This window comes from Rhinoraja longicauda, chromosome 34 (assembly GCF_053455715.1).
Source record: "Rhinoraja longicauda isolate Sanriku21f chromosome 34, sRhiLon1.1, whole genome shotgun sequence".
Classification (NCBI taxonomy): Eukaryota; Metazoa; Chordata; class Chondrichthyes; order Rajiformes; family Arhynchobatidae; genus Rhinoraja; species Rhinoraja longicauda.
Window position 1 is genome coordinate 3350265 of NC_135986.1, and position 19469 is coordinate 3369733.

General features: G+C 47.7%; 1 protein-coding gene across 1 annotated transcript in view; it reads right to left on the reverse strand.

The window, feature by feature from the left end:
• Window positions 1-10729: 10729 nt before the first annotated feature.
• The window catches only part of LOC144609697 (uncharacterized), a 9329-nt gene continuing 589 nt past the window's right edge, over window positions 10730-19469 (reverse strand). The window contains exons 2-4 of the mRNA XM_078428200.1: window positions 16002-16193; window positions 11712-11761; window positions 10730-10917 (exon numbers count right to left, since the gene is read on the reverse strand). Of these exons, the coding sequence (XP_078284326.1) occupies window positions 10777-10917; window positions 11712-11761; window positions 16002-16193 (383 nt within the window). The 3' untranslated portion in view covers window positions 10730-10776. The remainder of the gene's footprint in view (window positions 10918-11711; window positions 11762-16001; window positions 16194-19469) is intronic.

Consider the following 19469-nt stretch of genomic DNA (forward strand, 5'->3'; position numbering starts at 1 on the left):
TTAGAAAAAGAAATCACTGTATTAGAAAAAGACTTACAGAAAACTTCTTCAGATACAAAAAAAACACAACTTGCAAATAAAAAATTTCAATACAATACATTACACACTCACAGAACTGAAAAACTAATATTACGAACTAACCAAAGATATTATGAATTAGGAGAAAGAGCCCACAAGGTATTGGCATGGCAACTGAAAGAAGAACAAATATCAAGAACAATAAATTCAATTAGAACAGATCAGAACATTATTACTTATAAACCTAGAGAAATCAATGATGTATTTAAGCAATTCTACACTAATCTCTACCATTCTGAATCTGAAAAGGATGAAATTAAGATAAATAATTTTTTATCCAAGATACGATTACCAACAATCTCTAATGAGGAGCAGATGGGACTAAATGCCTCCTTTACTTTGAGAGAGGTGGAGGAAGTACTATATTCTTTACCAAGTAATAAATCTCCAGGTGAAGATGGTTTTCCGCCTGAGTTCTATAAAAAATTTAAAGAGTTGTTGTTACCACTATTTATGGAAGTGATACATCAAGCGGAGAAAACATCTACATTACCAGACTCCTTCTCATTGGCAATTATAACTGTAATTAAAAAAAAAGGGAAAGACCCTTTAAATGCATCTTCTTATAGACCAATATCATTGTTGAATGTAGATTATAAAATAGTTGCTAAACTTTTAGCAAGGAGATTGGCAGAATATTTACCGAAGCTGGTTAAAGAGGACCAAACTGGATTTGTCAAAAAAAGGAAAATATCTGATAATGTAGCAAGATTTATAAGTATTTTACATTTAGCACAGAAAAGAAAGGAATTGAGCGTAGCTGTTGCTTTAGATGCTGAAAAGGCGTTTGACAGGTTAGAATGGGATTTTTTATTTAAAGTATTAGAGAAGTACCGATTAGGAAACAGTTTTATTAACTGGGTAAAAGCTCTTTATAAACAACCTAAAGCCAAAGTGGTGACAAATGGCCAATCTTCTCAATCATTTAATTTGGAAAGATCTAGTAGACAGGGATGTCCCTTGTCACCGGCTTTATTTGTATTGGCCATTGAACCTCTGGCAGAGCTAATAAGATCAGATTTAGATATTAAAGGATTTAAAGTTAACCAGGAAGATCACAAGATTACTTTATTTGCAGATGATGTCTTAATTTGTCTTACTAGACCATTGGAATCCTTAAGAAAACTATATTCTAGACTGGAAGAATATGGGAAAGTATCAGGATATAAAATTAATAAAGATAAAACTGAAATAATGCCTCTTGTTGAAGGCAATTATGATCAATGTAAAAGAGAAAGTCAGTTTAAATGGCAAAAAGAAGGCATTAAGTTTTTAGGAGTTAAAGTAGATAATAAGTTAAATAATTTGTATAAATTAAATTATAAACCACTAATAAAAAAAATAGATGAGGACCTGAAGAAATGGATGAATCTTCCAATTACATTGATAGGGAGAGTTAACTGTATTAAGATGAATATTTTTCCGAGGATACAGTATTTATTTTCAACACTGCCTATACCTTTGCCAAATAAATTTTTCCAAGAATTGAACAAAATTGTGAGGAATTTTCTTTGGAAAGGTAAAATGCCAAGAGTGTCTCTGGAAAAATTAACATGGAAATTTGAATTAGGTGGATTGCAATTACCAAATTTTAAAAATTACTACCTGGCAGCACAAATGAGTTTTATTTCATCCTTTTATCAAGAGGGTGGAAAAACAGCATGGGTTAAAATTGAAATGGATAAAATAAAAGAGTCTTGTCCAGAAGAATTTATATATAAATGGGAAGCGAAGATATTAGTTAAGGATAAAGAGTCACCCTTGCTAAAACATTTAATTAATACATTGTTGAAAACAGTTAAAGTTAAGGATAAAAGATTTTTTTTAACAGCTAAAACTCCATTAGTAAAAAATGGATTATTGCCGTTTGCTTGGAATAATCAAATACTACAACTCTGGGAACAGAAGGGTATTAAAAATATAGGAGATTGCTATGAAGGGAATATCTCTTTGACATTTTCTCAATTGAGAAATCAATATCAAATTCCAGGGAATAGTATTTTTTTCTATTATCAATTACAATCTTTTTTAAGGGAAAAGTTAGGAAATTCAATGTCTCTATTTCAGATTAAAGGAATCGAATCCTTGATTCAGGGTAAGGGAATTAAATTTTTTATATCATCAATGTATAAACTACTACAGATAGCTAGTCCAAAGATAGGAATTAATAAAGCAAGACAAAGATGGGAAACAGATCTTAATATTATTATTGATGAACCAAGTTGGGAAAGACTGTGTCTAGATATTATGAAAAATACTATTAATGTGAGGTATAACTTAGTGCAGTATAATTTTTTGCAGCAACTATATTTAACCCCGGAAAAATTAAATAAATTTAAACTAAATTCAACTGAAAGGTGTTTTAGATGCAACCAAGACGTGGGCACTTTTATACACTCTACATGGGCATGTCAGAAGGTAACTCCTTTTTGGCAAGACCTAAAAAAGTTTTTAGAGCAATTGATGAATAAGATTATACCAATGGATCCAAGGTTGTTTTTGCTAGGAGATACAAAAGGAATAACACCAAAGCTAAGTCTCGATAAACATCAGGAAAGATTTCTCAAAATATCATTAGTAGTGGCCAAAAAATGTGTTGCGGTTACATGGAAAGAACAAAATGAAATAAGATTCGAAAGATGGCATGCAGAAATGCGGAGTTGTATCCCATTAGAAAAAGCAACGTATAATCTGAGAAATGGATATGACTTCTTTTTGAAGGTGTGGAACCCATTCATGGCAAACTTAGGATTAAGAATAGGAAGTACTTAAACTCAGGATTGCCTTGTTACCTAGCAAGAATTTAAAAAGAAATTACTCGGAAGTGACCACCTCGGGACTCCAGGTTTCTTTCTTTCTTTCTTTCTTTCTTTCTTTCTTCTGCTTTTTCTTTTTCTTTCTTTTTAACTGAGGGGTGGGGGGGCGGGGGAGTGGGGGGAGGGGAGAAAATACAGAACAATACGTGTATAATCGAAGTTATAGGTTAGTGACTATTGTTTACTATTGTTTACTATGAAATGTATAATGTATAACGTATGGGTTCTGTTAAAACTTAAATAAAATATATTTTTTAATTTTTTTTAAAAAGAACCCACGGGGGAACGCACAGACGGCCCCCGTGGTCGGGATGGTACCCGGGTCTCCGGCGCTGCGAGGCGGCGTCTCTACACACCGCGCCACCGCCACGACAAACCGACACGTCTGCCAAACTCCCGGTGGAATCCAGACACCTCCTCCGCCTGGAAACACTGCCAGTGGCTAACGCACTTCAGCTGCTGATCTAACGGCCGCACTCTGCAGAATACAACGCATCCATCCCTGGAGCCCTCAGGCACGCACGCACGCACGCCTCCTGTCCTTCCATTCCAAAGAACTTCATTCAACTGTTGCATATTACAGTGCACCTCCTCCAACCTCATCTATTGCATCTGCTGCTCCAGATGTAAACTTATTTACATCGGCGAAGCCAAGCGCAGGCTCGGTGATCGCTTCGCTCAACACCTGCGCTCGGTCCGCGTTGGCCAAACTGATCACCCTCTCCCACTCCCAGTCTGACCTTTCTGTCATGGGCCTCCTCCAGTGCCATAGTGAGGCCCACCGGAAATAGGAGGAACAGCACCTCATATTTCGCCTGGGCAGCTTGCAGCCCAGCGGTATGAACATCGACTTATCCAACTTTAGATAGTTCCTCTGTCCCTCTCTTCCCCTCCCCCTTCCCAGTTCTCCCTCTATCTTCCTGTCTCCACCTATATCCTTCCTTTGTCCCGCCCACCTGACATCAGTCTGAAGAAGGGTCTCGACCTGAAACGTCACCCATTCCTTCTCTCCTGAGATGCTGCCTGACCTGCTGAGTTACTCCAGCATTTTGTGAATAAATACCTTCGATTTGTACCGAAATACCTTCGATTTGTGCCTTCTCCCCATACCCCTTGATTCCACTCGCCCCTAGAGCTCTATCTAACTCTCTTTTAAATCCATCCAGTGAATCGGCCTCCACTGCCCTCTGTGGCAGAGAATTCCACAAATTCACAACTCTCTGGGTGAAAAAGTTCCTTCTCACCTCAGTTTTAAATGGCTTTATTCTTAGACTGTGTGTGGCCCCTGGTTCTGGACTCCCCCAACATTGGGAAAAAATTTCCTGCATCTAGCTTGTCCGGTCCATTTATAATTTTATACATCTCCATAAGATCCCCCTGCTCATCCTTCAAAACTCCTGTGAACACAAGTGAATACCTCAGTTTCTTCTCACCTCAGCTTTCCCCGAGATCTTCGGTCTCCTCCCACACTAATTGGCTTGGTGTATGTGCAAACATTGTCCCGTGTGTGTGAGTGTGTATGTGTGTGTATGTGTGTGTGTGTATGTGTGCATGTGTGTGTGTATGTGTTTATGTGTGTATGTGCGTGCGTGTGTGTGTGTATATGTGTGTGTGTGTGTGTGTGTGTGTATATATGTGTGTGTGTGTGTGTGTGTGTGTGTGTGTATATATGTGTGTGTGTGTGTGTGTGTGTGTGTGTGTGTGTGTGTGTGTATATATGTGTGTGTGTGTGTGTGTGTGTGTGTGTGCGTGTGTGTATATGTGTGTGTGTGTGTGTATGTGCGTGTGTGTGTGTATATGTGTGTGTGTGTGTGTGTGTGCGTGTGTGTGTGTATGTGTATGTGTGTGTGTGTGTGTGTGTATATATGTGTGTGTGTGTGTGTGTGTGTGTGTGTGTGCGCGTGCGTGCGTGCGGGCGTGCGTGCGTGCGTGTGCAGGATAGTTCTAGTGTGCGGGGATCGCTGGTCGGCACAGACTGGATGGGCCGAAGGGCCTGTTTCCGCGCTGTACCTCGAAAACGACAAAACAAGAACTAAAGTGTAAGAGAATAACAGCAGATGGTGGTACAAATCCAAGGTATTTATTTCACAAAATGCTGGAGTAACTCAGCGGGTCAGGCAGCATCTCAGGAGAGAAGGAACAAGTATTAAATGTGTGTTTAGGGAGTGGTTTGGGCAACCTAACGTTTGGTGGAATGTGGACAGTGAGACACAACAAAATAACGCACACAGATTCAGGTTTCCCTGCATTGTTAAAGTATTTATGGAAAACAATTAAAGTATTCAAAGAAGCCAGCAGGAAATTAAATTCCCCCTCTCCCCCCTAAACTCCCTTTGTCCATTCTGTTTACTGCTGAGACAGAACTTTCTAGCATCACACACCACGGGTGCTGTCTGTACGGAGTTTGCACGTTCTCCCCGGTTGGTTTTCTCCGGTCTCATAAGTGATAAGGAGCAGAATGAGGGCCATTCGGCCCATCGAGTCCACTCCGCCATTCGATCGTGGCTGATCTATCTCTCCCTCCCAACCCCATTCTCCTGCCTTCTCCCCGTAACCCCTGACACCCGCACTGATCAACAATCTGTCTGTCTCTGCCTTGGGTATATCCACTGACTTGTGGCCTCCACAGCCGTCTGTGGCAAAGAATCCCACAGATTCACCGCCCTCTGACTAAAGAAATTCCTCCTTGTATCCTTGTGAAGGCACGGTGGCGCAGCGGTAGAGTTGCTGCCTCACAGTGCCGGAGACCCGGGTTCGATCCCGACTACGGGCGCCGTCTGTACGGAGTTTGTACGTTCTCCCCGTGACCTGCGTGGGTTTTCTCCGAGATCTTCAGTTTCCTCCCACACTCCAAAGACGTGCAGGTTTGTAGGTTGATTGGGTTGGTAATAAGTGTATAATTGCCCCTGGTAGGTGTAGGATAGCGTTAGTGTGCGGGGAATCGCTGGTCAATAGACAATAGGTGCAGGAGGAGGCCATTCGGCCCTTCGAGCCAGCACCGCCATTCAATGTGATCATGGTTGATCATTCTCAATCAGTACCCCGTTCCTGCCTTCTCCCCGTACCCCCTGACTCCACTATCCTTAAGAGCTCTATCCAGCTCTCTCTTGAATGCATCCAGAGAATTGGCCTCCACTGCCTTCTGAGGCAGAGAATTCCACAGATTCACGACTCTCTGACTGAAAAAGGTTTTTCCTCATCTCCGTTCTAAATGGCCTACCCCTTATTCTTAAACTGTGTGTGGCCCCTGATTCTGGTCGGCGTGGAGGCGGTGGGCCAAAGGGCCTGTTTCTGCGCTGTATCGCTAAACTAAACTAAACAAAACAAAACTAAACCTCAACAAATATACTGTGGACTTTAAAGACAAGACAACGGTCACACAGGCAGTCTGCTCGGTGTCGGTGTAAATCTAACTGCAGCGTACAAGTCCTTTGGCTCAGGGTGGGACACGTTTCTTGGTGTCGAACTTTCCTTCACCCTTACGACAGCGTAGACAATCTCTTCCGATCCATCGCCCTGCAGAGAAAGGGGAAACAAGACTTTACGATACCATACGATAAAACCTTATTCACCCCAGGAGGGAAGTTGAATATTGTGTTCAGTTCTGGGCACCGCGTTACAGGAAAGATGTCGTCAAGCTGGAAAGGGGTGCAGAGAAGATTCACGAGGATGTTGCCAGGACTAGAGGGTGTGAGCTACAGGGAGAGGTTGAGCAGGCTGGGTCTCTATTCCCTTGGAGCGCAGGAGGATGAGGGGAGATCTTATAGAGGTGTACAAAATCACGAGAGGAATAGGTCGGGTAGACGCACAGAGTCTCTTGCCTAGAGTAGGGGAATCGAGGACCAGAGGACATGGGTTCAAGGTGAAGGGGCAAAGATTTAATAGGAATCCGAGTGGTAACTTTTTCACACAGATGGTGGTGGGTGTACGGAACGAGCTGCCGGAGGAGGTAGTTGAGGCTGGGACTATCCCATCGTTTAAGATACAGTTAGACAGGTACATGGATAGGACGGGTTTGGAGGGATATGGGCCAAACGCGGGCAGGTGGGAATAGTGTAGCTGGGACATTGTTGGCCGGTGTGGGCGAGTTGGGCCGAAGGGCCTGTTTCCATGCTGTGTCACTCTGTGACTCCATGACAGTCAAAAAAACACAACAAGGACCAAGCGCATGCAAAGGGGACTAGTGTAGATGGGGCATGTTGGTCAGCAGGGGGGAGGTGGGCCGAAGGGCCTGTTTCCGCGCTGTGTGACTCTGAGTCTCCATCTATATAATCAGTAGGCTTCTTGATTTAAACAGCAACGGTCTTACCTGAGAAACAGGCACGTTGGGAGAATAATTCTCAGGTACATCAGCAGCGTCTGAAAATATAATCAACGATTGCTGTTAGAAACCTGTTCTGTTCTCCTTAATGCAGTGGCCCAGTACTCAGTACAGCCCACAGACACTTGGGCTCCATCCCGACCGTCCACAGTGTACAGCTTTAAACTATGCTTCTCTAAACTAAACTGAACTGTAGACTGTGGACGGCTCGATTGTAATCGTGTGTCGTCTTTCCGCTGACTGTTTGGCACGCAACACAAAAGAGCTTTTCACTGTACCTCGGGCGCGGCGGTAGAGTTGCTGCCTTACAGCGAATGCAGCGCCGGAGACCCGGGTTCCATCCCGACTACGGGCGCCGTCTGTACGGAGTTTGTACGTTCTCCCCGTGACCCGCGCGGGTTTTCTCCGAGATCTTCGGTTTCCTCCCGCACTCCAAAAGACGTGCGGGTTTGTAGGTTGATCGGCTTGGGATAAGTGTAGAAATTGTCTGTCCCTGGTGTGTGTGTGTGTGTGTGTGTGTGTGTGTGTGTGTGTGTGTATGTGTGTGTGTGTGTGTGTGTGATAGCGTTAGTGTGCGGGGATCGCTGGTCGGCGCGGACCCGGTGGGCCGAAAGGGCGCTGTGTCTGTAAACGTGGCAATAAACTGCACTGCAGACGGGTGGACTGAGATAACACAGTGTCATTCCATGACCATGACTTGCGTAAGACTGTACCACCAACACTTCCCCTTGCCTTCCACAGAATAGTGCGGTTACCCAACAATTGGCGCTATAAATATGTGCTACATCACCACCACCATCTGCAGAGGTCTTCCTATGGAGTCCACATCACAAGCGTTCACCCAGAGCTCAACACACTTCTCGGCACCTGCCCGCCATGGAGTCTTGCGCACTTGTACAGCGCCGTAGGCCGTACGCCGCCCCAGCTTGGCGCCGCAGCGCCCATACTAGCGCCGCGCACAACGAAGCCGCGCCGATCATCACCGGCCGCGTGTGTGTGCGTGTGTGTGTGTGTGTGTGTGTGTGTGTGTGTGTGTGTGTGTGTGTGTGTGTGTGTGTGTGTGTGTGTGTGTGTGCGTGCGTGTGTGTGTGTGTGTGTGTGTGTGTGTGTGCGCGTGCGTGCGTGCGTGCGTGCGTGCGTGCGTGTGCAGGATAGTTCTAGTGTGCGGGGATCGCTGGTCGGCACAGACTGGATGGGCCGAAGGGCCTGTTTCCGAGCTGTACCTCGAAAACGACAAAACAAGAACTAAAGTGTAAGAGAATAACAGCAGATGGTGGTACAAATCGAAAGTATTTATTTCACAAAATGCTGGAGTAACTCAGCGGGTCAGGCAGCATCTCAGGAGAGAAGGAACAAGTATTAAATGTGTGTTTAGGGAGTGGTTTGGGTAACCTAACGTTTGATGGAATGTGGACAGTGAGGCACAACAGAATAATGCACACAGATTCAGGTTTCCCTGCATTGTTAAAGTATTTATGGAAAACAATTACAGTATTCAAGCAGGAAATTAAATTCCCCCCTCTCCCCCCTAAACTCCCTTTGTCCATTCTGTTTACTGCTGAGACAGAACTTTCTAGCATCACACACCACGGGTGCTGTCTGTACGGAGTTTGCACGTTCTCCCCGGTTGGTTTTCTCCGGTCTCATAAGTGACAAGGAGCAGAATGAGGGCCATTCGGCCCATCGAGTCCACTCCGCCATTCGATCGTGGCTGATCTATCTCTCCCTCCCAACCCCATTCTCCTGCCTTCTCCCCGTAACCCCTGACACCCGCACTGATCAACAATCTGTCTGTCTCTGCCTTGGGTATATCCACTGACTTGTGGCCTCCACAGCCGTCTATGGCAAAGAATCCCACAGATTCACCGCCCTCTGACTAAAGAAATTCCTCCTTGATTCCTTGTTAAGGCACGGTGGCGCAGCGGTAGAGTTGCTGCCTCACAGCGCCGGAGACCCGGGTTCGATCCCGACTACGGGCGCCGTCTGTACGGAGTTTGTACGTTCTCCCCGTGACCTGCGTGGGTTTTCTCCGAGATCTTCGGTTTCCTCCCACACTCCAAAGACGTGCAGGTTTGTAGGTTGAGTGGGTTGGTAATAAGTGTATAATTGCCCCTGGTGTGTGTAGGATAGTGTTAGTGTGCGGGGAATCGTTGGTCAATAGACAATAGGTGCAGGAGGAGGCCATTCGGCCCTTCGAGCCAGCACCGCCATTCAATGTGATCATGGTTGATCATTCTCAATCAGTACCCCGTTCCTGCCTTCTCCCCGTACCCCCTGACTCCACTATCCTTAAGAGCTCTATCCAGCTCTCTCTTGAATGCATCCAGAGAATTGGCCTCCACTGCCTTCTGAGGCAGTGAATTCCACAGATTCACGACTCTCTGACTGAAAAATGTTTTTCCTCATCTCCGTTCTAAATGGCCGACCCCTTATTCTTAAACTGTGTGTGGCCCCTGATTCTGGTCGGCGCGGAGGCGGTGGGCTGAAGGGCCTGTTTCTGCGCTGTATCGTTAAACTCCACCATTACACTGAGCACCGGCTCACCACAGGGCTGTGTGTTGAGCCCCATCCTTTACTCCCTCTACACTCACGACTGCGCCCCCACCCATCCCACCAACACCATCATCAAGTTCGCGGATGACACGACTGTGGTTGGACTCATCTCAGGAGGAGATGAGACAGCCTACAGGGATGAAATCCAAAGGCTGGCAGCATGTTGTTCAGTGAACAATCTTGTCCTGAACTCCTCCAAAACAAAGGAACTTATATTTGACTTCAGGAAAACCAGTGTAGAATACGACCCACTCTACATCAATGGGGTCTGTGTGGAAAGGGTACCCGCTTTCAGGTTCCTGGGTACGCACATCGCAGAGGATCTTACCTGGTCTACCAACACCATCACCACAGTGAAGAAGGCACAGCAGAGACTCCACTTCCTGTGGATCCTCAGGAAAACCAACCTGCAGGAGAAGCTCATGATGTCCTTCTATCGCTGCTCCATCGAGAGTGTGCTGGCATACTGTATAACCACATGGTATGCCAGCTGCTCAGAAAAGGACAGGAAGGCCCTTCAGAGGGTCATCACGACGGCCCAGAAGATCATCGGCTGCTCACTGCCCTCCCTGGAGCACCTGTTCAGCCTACGCTGCCTCAGTAGAGCAGGCAAAATAATAAAAGATCCATCCCACCCCGGCCACCGTCTGTTTGTTCATCTGCCCTCTGGTCGACGTTTCAGGTCGATCAAATCCCGAACAAACAGACTTAAGAACAGTTTTTACCCCAGGGCCATACGAGAACTGAACACTACTTTCTGCACTCGGCAACACTGTTAAAAAATCTTTTGTACTTAATATAATTGTATTTATTTGTTTTTGCATTTATTGCATATATGTTTTTACGCACCGTCAGGATTGGCTATTTTTTAATTTCGTTGTACTCGTTGCAATGACAATAAATGAATATTATTATTATTATTATTATTATTATTATTATAAACTAAACTAAACTAAACAAAACTAAACCTCGACTAATATACTGTGGATTTTAAAGACAAGACAACGGTCACACAGGCAGTCTGCTCGGTGTCGGTGTAAATCTAACTGCAGCGTACAAGTCCTTTGGCTCAGGGTGGGACACGTTTCTTGGTGTCGAACTTTCCTTCACCTTTACGACAGCGTAGACAATCTCTTCCGATCCATCGCCCTGCAGAGAAAGGGGAAACAAGACTTTACGATACCGTACGATAAAACCTTATTCACCCCAGGAGGGAAATTGAATATTGTGTTCAGTTCTGGGCACCGCGTTACAGGAAAGATGTCGCCAAGCTGGAAAGGGGCGCAGAGAAGATTCACGAGGATGTTGCCAGGACTAGAGGGTGTGAGCTACAGGGAGAGGTTGAGCAGGCTGGGTCTCTATTCCCTTGGAGCGCAGGAGGATGAGGGGCGATCTTATAGAGGTGTACAAAATCACGAGAGGAATAGGTCGGGTAGATGCACAGAGTCTCTTGCCCAGAGTAGGGGAATCGAGGACCAGAGGACATGGGTTCAAGGTGAAGAGGCAAAGATTTAATAGGAATCCGAAGGGGTAACTTTTTCACACAGATGGTGGTGGGTGTACGGAACGAGCTGCCGGAGGAGGTAGTTGAGGCTGGGACTATCCCATCGTTTAAGAAACAGTTAGACAGGTACATGGATAGGACGGGTTTGGAGGGATATGGGCCAAACGCGGGCAGGTGGGACTAGTGTAGCTGGGACATTGTTGGCCGGTGTGGGCGAGTTGGGCCGAAGGGCCTGTTTCCACGCTGTGTCACTCTGTGACTCCATGACAGTCAAAAAAACACAACAAGGACCAAGCGCATGCAATGGGGACTAGTGTAGATGGGGCATGTTGGTCAGCAGGGGGGAGGTGGGCCGAAGGGCCTGTTTCCACGCTGTGTGACTCTGAGTCTCCATCTATATAATCAGTAGGCTTCTTGATTTAAACAGCAACGGTCTTACCTGAGAAACAGGCACGTTGGGAGAATAATTCTCAGGTACATCAGCAGCGTCTGAAAATATAATCAACGATTGCTGTGTTAGAAACCTGTTCTGTTCTCCTTAATGCAGTGGCCCAGTACTCAGTACAGCCCACAGACACTTGGGCTCCATCCCGACCGTCCACAGTGTACAGCTTTAAACTATCCTTCTCTAAACTAAACTGAACTGTAGACTGTGGACGGCTCGATTGTAATCGTGTGTCGTCTTTCCGCTGACTGTTTGGCACGCAACACAAAAGAGCTTTTCACTGTATCTCGGGCGGGGCGGTAGTGTTGCCGCCTTACAGCGAATGCAGCGCCGGAGACCCGGGTTCCATCCCGACTACGGGCGCCGTCTGTACGGAGTATGTACGTTCTCCCCGTGACCCACGCGGGTTTTCTCCGAGATCTTTGGTTTCCTCCCGCACTCCAAAAGACGTGTGGGTTTGTAGGTTGATTGGTTTGGGATAAGTGTAGAAATTGTCTGTGTGTGTGTGTGTGTGTGTGTGTGTGTGTGTGTGTGTGTGTGTGTGTGTGTGTGTGTGTGTGTGTGTGTGTGTGTGTGTGTGTGTGTGTGTGTGTGTGTGTGTGTGTGTGGGATAGCGTTAGTGTGCGGGGATCGCTGGTCGGCGCGGACCCGGTGGGCCGAAAGGGCTCTGTGTCTGTAAACGTGGCAATAAACTGCACTGCAGACGGGTGGACTGAGGTAACACAGTGTGGTTCTCAGGCCATGACTTGCGTAAGACTGTACCACCAACACTTCCCCTTGCCTTCCACAGAATAGCGCGGTTACCCAACAATTGGCGCTATAAATATGTGCTACATCACCACCACCATCTGCAGAGGTCTTCCTATGGAGTCCACATCACAAGCGTTCACCCAGAGCTCAACACACTTCTCGGCACCTGCCCGCCATGGAGTCTTGCGCTCCTGTACAGCGCCGTAGGCCGTATGCCGCCCCAGCATGGCGCCGCAGCGCCCATACTAGAGCCGCGCACAACGAAGCCGTGCCGATCATCCCCGACCGCCTAAGCCCAACTACGACGGATCTCCTGCCGGTGCTCGCAGGTACCACGTTCCCGCCGAGCTTGGCAGAGAGTTCTTCACCCGTGGGTTGGCGCCCAAGGCCCCATCGGACGCCAAACGCTCTTGGCGCCACCTCGCCCGGGATTCACGGCAACCGGGACCTCAACGCCTGGCGTCTCGTCGCCCTTTCTTCCCGTCACGCAGCGACCCTCTGTGGCTCCGGTTTCAACATAGACAATAGGTGCAGGAGGAGGCCATTCAGCCCTTCGAGCCAGCACCACCATTCATGTGATCATGGCTGATCATCCGCAATCAGTACCCCGTTCCTGCCCTCTCCCCATACCCCCTGACTCTGCTATCCTTAAGAGCTCTATCTAGCTCTCTCTTGAATGCATCCAGAGAATTGGCCTCCACTGCCTTCTGAGGCAGAGAATTCCACAGATTCACGACTCTCTGACTGAAAAAGTTTTTCCGTTCTAAATGGCCGACCCCTTATTCTTAAACTGTGTGTGGCCCCTGGTTCTGGACTCCCCCCCGAATCGGGAACATGTTTCCTGCCTCTAACGTGTCCAACCCCTTAATAATCTTATATGTTTCGATAAGATTCCCTCTCATCCTTCTAAATTCCAGCGTATACAAGCCTAGTCGCTCCAGTCTTTCAACGTACGACAGTCCCGCCATCCCGGGGATTAACCTGGTGAACCTACGCTGCACGCCCTCAATAGCAAGAGAAGAATGTCCTTCCTCAAATTTGGAGACCAAAACTGCACGCGGTACTCCAGGTGCAGTCTCACTAGGGCCCCGTACAACTGCCCTAGTGAGACCGCACCTGGAATACTAGGAGTATACTAGGGGTGCTCCTAGTACACCTGGAATACTAGGAGTATACTAGGGGTGCTCCTGGTACACCTGGAATACTAGGAGTATACTAGGGGTGCTCCTAGTACACCTGGAATACTAGGAGTATACTAGGGGTGCTCCTAGTACACCTGGAATACTAGGAGTATACTAGGGGTACTCTTAGTACACCTGGAATACTAGGAGTATACTAGGGGTGCTCCTGGTACACCTGGAATACTAGGAGTATACTAGGGGTACTCTTAGTACACCTGGAATACTAGGAGTATACTAGGGGTGCTCCTAGTACACCTGGAATACTAGGAGTATACTAGGGGTGCTCCTAGTACACCTGGAATACTAGGAGTATACTAGGGGCAAGGAGAACCAGCTGGGAACGGACATCACGGCCTCCTCAATGCACCGCCACACAAAGCCCCACCCGGCTCGGACATGCCCCGCATAGAGTGGGTCTCCCTGAACCGGCTCCGCCCAGGGGGTCGGCCGGTTCAACGCCAACATGCATCGTTGGGGATGGTTGCGTTTATCAGCAGCCTGTGTGCGTGTGTGGAGCAGTCCAGCAAACGGCGCGGCGCGGCGTTCTCGACTGCGTTGTCCATTCATAGGTTCCAGGAGCAGAATCGGGCCATTCGGCCCATCGAGTCCACTCCGCCATTCAATCACGGCCGATCTATCTCTCCCTCCCAACCCCATTCTCCTGCCTTCTCCCCATCACCCCTGACACCCGCACTAATCAAGAATCTATCTATCTCTGCCTTAACAACACCCACTGACTTGTGGCCTCCACAGCCGTCTGTGGCAAAGAATTCACCACCCTCCGACTAAAGAAATTCCTCCTCATCTCCTTCCTAAAGGAACGTCCTTTAATTCTGAGGCTGTGCCCTCTGGTCCTAGACTCTCCCACTAGTGGAAACATCCTCTCCACACCCACTCTATCCGGGCCGCTCACTATTCGATTAAAGTTTCAATGAGGTCCCCCCTCATCCTTCTAAACTCCAGCGAGTACAGGCCCAGTGCCAACATACGCTCTGGGCAACAACCTTAATCGAGTAGCGTTCCGACATTCGGCCCGTCGAGTCAATGCTGTCTCTCAGAGGGATCTCACCTCCCCCACTTACTTTTGTTTTAGTTCAGAGATACAGAGCAGAAACAAGGCCCTTCGGCCCACCGAGCCTGCGCCGCCCAGCGATCCCCGCACACTAACACTATCACACACACACACACACACACACACACACACACACACACACACACACACACACACACACACACACACACACACACACACACACACACACACACACCACACACACACACACACACACACACACACACACACACACACACACACACACACACACACACACACACACTAGGGACAATTTACACTTACACCAAAGCCAATTAACCTACAAACCCGCACGTCTTTGGAGTGTGGGAGGAGACCGAAGATCTCGGAGAAAACCCACGCAGGTCACGGGGAGAACGTACAAACTCCGTACAGACAGCGCCCGTAGTCGGGATGGAACCCGGGTCTCCGGCGCTGCGTGCGCTGTAAGTCGGCGACTCTAACGCCGCGCCACCGTGACCGCACTGAGAACTCCTCGAGATCTTCCCCCCCCCCTCCACACCCCCATTAACTCCCGCCTGATTCTGCCCGTCAGCCACACACTGGGGAGGCACGTTACAGAGGGGTCAAATAACCCACCCACCCACCGACATCTTTGGAGGAAGCCGGACCCCCCAGTGAGAGGCGTCTCCTGGCACAAGGGACCTGCCAGTGGGGGGACATCAACTGGCGCCGAACGCTCGCCCAATGAGAGACCCCCCATCACCAGGGATCTCCCAGTGCAAGAGCACTCCCAGCCACGGGACCTCCCGGCGACAGGGCTATCTCCATCCTGATGGACCTCCCAGTGTGATGGACCTCCCAGTGTGATGGACCTCCCAGTGTGATGGACCTCCCAGTGTGATGGACCTCGCAGAGTGATGGACCTCCCGGTGTGATGGACCTCCCAGTGTCCTGGACCTCCCAGTGTGATGGACCTCCCAGTGTGATGGACCTCCCAGTGTGATGGACCTCCCAGTGTGATGGACCTCCCAGTATGATGGACCTCCCAGTCTGATGGCCCTCTCAGTGTGATGGACCTCCCAGTGTGATGGACCTCCCAGTGTGATGGACCTCCCAGTGTGATGGACCTCCCAGTGTGATAGACCTCCCAGTGTGATGGACCTCCCAGTGTGATAGACCTCCCAGTGTGATGGACCTCCCAGTGTGATGGACCTCCCAGTGTGATGGATCTCCCAGTGTGATGGACCTCCCAGTGTGATGGACCTCCCAGTGTGATGGACCTCCCAGTGTGATGGACCCACCCAGAGCATCACTCACCTCTCCTCCTCCTCCTCCTCTTCCTCTGGCAGATGCAGATGACCACCCCAGCTCCCAGCAGCAGCAGCAGCAGTAGCAGCCCACCGCCCCCGGCCACGTAGGGCACCCAGCGTGCGCTTCCCCTGGGGGTGATGCTCTCGACAGCCATCGTCACGGTCACCGTCACCGTCACGCTGGGCCTCTCTGTGGGGGCTTGAAGCGGAGAAATAAGGAACCCCTCTCTTGCAAACATCTCCCCCTCCTCTCTCCTAGACCCACCACCCAATAGTTTATTCATCGACACCGACCTAAAGCCCACTGAGTCCATAAAGTCATAAGTGATAGGAGCAGAATCGGGCCCATCAAGTCCACTCCGCCATTCCATCATGGCTGATCTATCTCTCCCTCCCAACCCCATTCTCCTGCCTTCTCCCCGTAACCCCTGACACATGGAATAATCAACAATCTATCTATCTCTGTCTTAAAAATATCCACTGACTTGTGGCCTCCACAGCCGTCTGTGGCAAAGAATTCCACAGATTCACCTCTGACTAAAGAAATTCCTCCTCATCTCCTTCCTAAAAGCACGTCCTTTAATTCCGAGGCTGTGCCCTCTGGTCCTGGACTCTCCCACTAGTGGAAACATCCTCTCCACATCCACTCTATCCGGGCCGCTCACTATTCGGTTAAAGTTTCAATGAGGTCCCCCCCTCATCCATCTAAACTCCAGCGAGTACCGCCCTTTAAACTAATATGGCAGGGGGATGGGAGCAGGAGCAGAGAGACAGAGGGGTATAAAATGAGGGTAGAAGCAACAGGTAGCAAGGTGAAAAGTAAAAGTGGCAGGCAGACAAATCCAGGGCAAAAATCAAAAAGGACCACTTTGCAACATAATTATATAAGGGGCAAGAGTATTATAAAAACAAGCCTGAAGGCTTTGTGTCTCAATGCAAGGAGTATTCGTAATAAGGTGGATGAATTAAATGTGGAGATAGTTATTAATGATTATGATATAGTTGGGATTACGGAGACATGGCTCCAGGGTGACCAAGGCTGGGAGCTCAACATCCAGGGATATTCTATATTTAGGTGGGATAGACAGATAGGAAAAGGAGGTGGGGTAGCGTTACTGGTTAGAGAGGAGATTAACGCAATGGAAAGGAAGGACATTAGCTTGGAGGATGTGGAATCGATATGGGTGGAGCTACAAAACACTAAGGGGCAGAAAACGCTAGTGGGAGTTGTGTACAGGCCACCTAACAGTAGTAGTAGAGTTGGGAATGGCATCAAACAGGAAATTAGAAATGCGTGCAACAAAGGTAAAACAGTTATAATGGGTGACTTCAATCTACATATAGATTGGGTGAACCAAATTGGCAGGGGTGCTGAGGAAGAGGATTTCTTGGAATGTTTGAGAGATGGTTTTCTAAACCAACATGTCGAGGAACCAACGAGAGAACAGGCCATTCTAGACTTGGTATTGAGTAATGAGGAAGGGTTAGTTAGCAGTCTTGTTGTGCGAGGCCCCTTGGGCAAGAGTGATCATAATATGGTAGAGTTCTTCATTAGGATGGAGAGTGACAAAGTCGATACAGAAACAAGTGTTCTGAACTTAAAGAAAGGTAACTTTGAGGGTATGAGATGTGAATTGTCCAAGATAGACTGGCAATTTATACTTAAAGGGTTGACGGTGGACATGCAATGGAAGGCATTTAAAGGTCGCATGGATGAACTACAACAATTGTTCATCCCAGTTTGGCAAAAGAACAAACCAGGAAAGGTAGTGCATCCGTGGCTAACAAGGGAAATCAAGGATAGTATTAAAACAAAAGATGAAGCATATAAATTAGTCAGAAAAAGTATCATACCAGAGGACTGGGAGAAATTCAGAGTCCAGCAGAGGAGGACAAAGGGCTTAATTAGGAAAGGGAAAATAGATTATGAGGGAAAACTGGCAGGGAACATAAAAACTGACTGCAAAAGCTTTTATAGATATGTCAAGAGAAAAAGATTAGTTAAGGCAAATGTAGGCCCCTTGCAGTCGGAAACAGGTGAATTGATCATAGGGAACAAGGAGATGGCAGACCAATTGAACAACTACTTTGGTTCTGTCTTCACTAAGGAAGACATAAACAATCTGCCGGAAATAGCGGGGGACCGGGGGTCTAATGAGATGGAGGAACTGAGGGTAATCCAGGTTAGTCGGGAAGTGGTGTTAGGTAAATTAAATGGATTAAAGGCCGATAAATCCCCAGGGCCAGATAGGCTGCATCCCAGAGTGCTTAAGGAAGTAGCCTCAGAAATAGTGGATGCATTAGTGATAATTTTTCAAAACTAGATTCTGGAGTAGTTCCTGAGGATTGTAGGGTAGCTAATGTAACCCCACTTTTTAAAAAGGGAGGGAGAGAGAAAACGGGGAATTATAGACCAGTTAGCCTAACATCGGTAGTGGGGAAAATGCCAGAGTCATTTATTAAAGATGTGATAGCATCACATTTGGAAAGTGGTGAAATCATCGGACAAAGTCTGCATGGATTTATGAAAGGCAAATCATGCCTGACGAATCTTATAGAATTTTTCGAGGATGTAACTAGTAGAGTGAATAAGGGAGAACCAGTCGATGTGTTATATCTGGACTTTCAGAAGGCCTTCGACAAGGTCCCACATAGGAGATTGGTGTACAAACTTAAAGCACGCGGTATTGAGGGTTCAGTGTTGAGGTGGATAGAGAATTGGTTGGCGGACAGGAAGCAAAGAGTAGGAATAAACGGGTCCTTTTCGGAACGGCAGGCAGTGACTAGTGGGGTAGCGCAAGGCTCAGTGCTGGGACCCCAGTTATTTACAATATATATTAATGATTTGGACGAGGGAATTGAATGCAACATCTCCAAGTTTGCGGATGACACGAAGCTGGGTGGCAGTGTTAGCTGCGAGGAGGATGCTAGGAGGCTGCAGAGTGACTTGGATAGATTAGGTGAGTGGGCAAATGCATGGCAGATGCAATATAATGTGGATAAATGTGAGGTTATCCACTTTGGCAGCAAGAACAGGAAAGCAGAGTATTACCCGAATGGTGGCCAATTAGGAAAAGGGGAGATGCAACGTGACCTGGGTGTCGTGGCGCACCAGTCATTGAAAGCAAGCGTGCAGGTGCAGCAGGCAGTGAAGAAAGCGAATGGTATGTTGGCATTCATAGCAAGAGGATTTGAGTATAGGAGCAGGGAGGTTCTGCTGCAGTTGTACAGGGCCTTGGTGAGACCGCACCTGGAGTATTGTGTACAGTTTTGGTCTCCTAATCTGAGGAAAGACATTCTAGCTTTAGAGGGAGTACAGAGAAGGTTCACCAGATTGATCCCTGGGATGGCAGGACTTTCATATGAAGAAAGACTGGATAGACTCGGCTTGTACTCGCTGGAATTTAGAAGACTGAGGGGGGAATCTTATAGAAAGATATAAAATTCTTAAGGGGTTGGAGAGGCTAGATGCAGG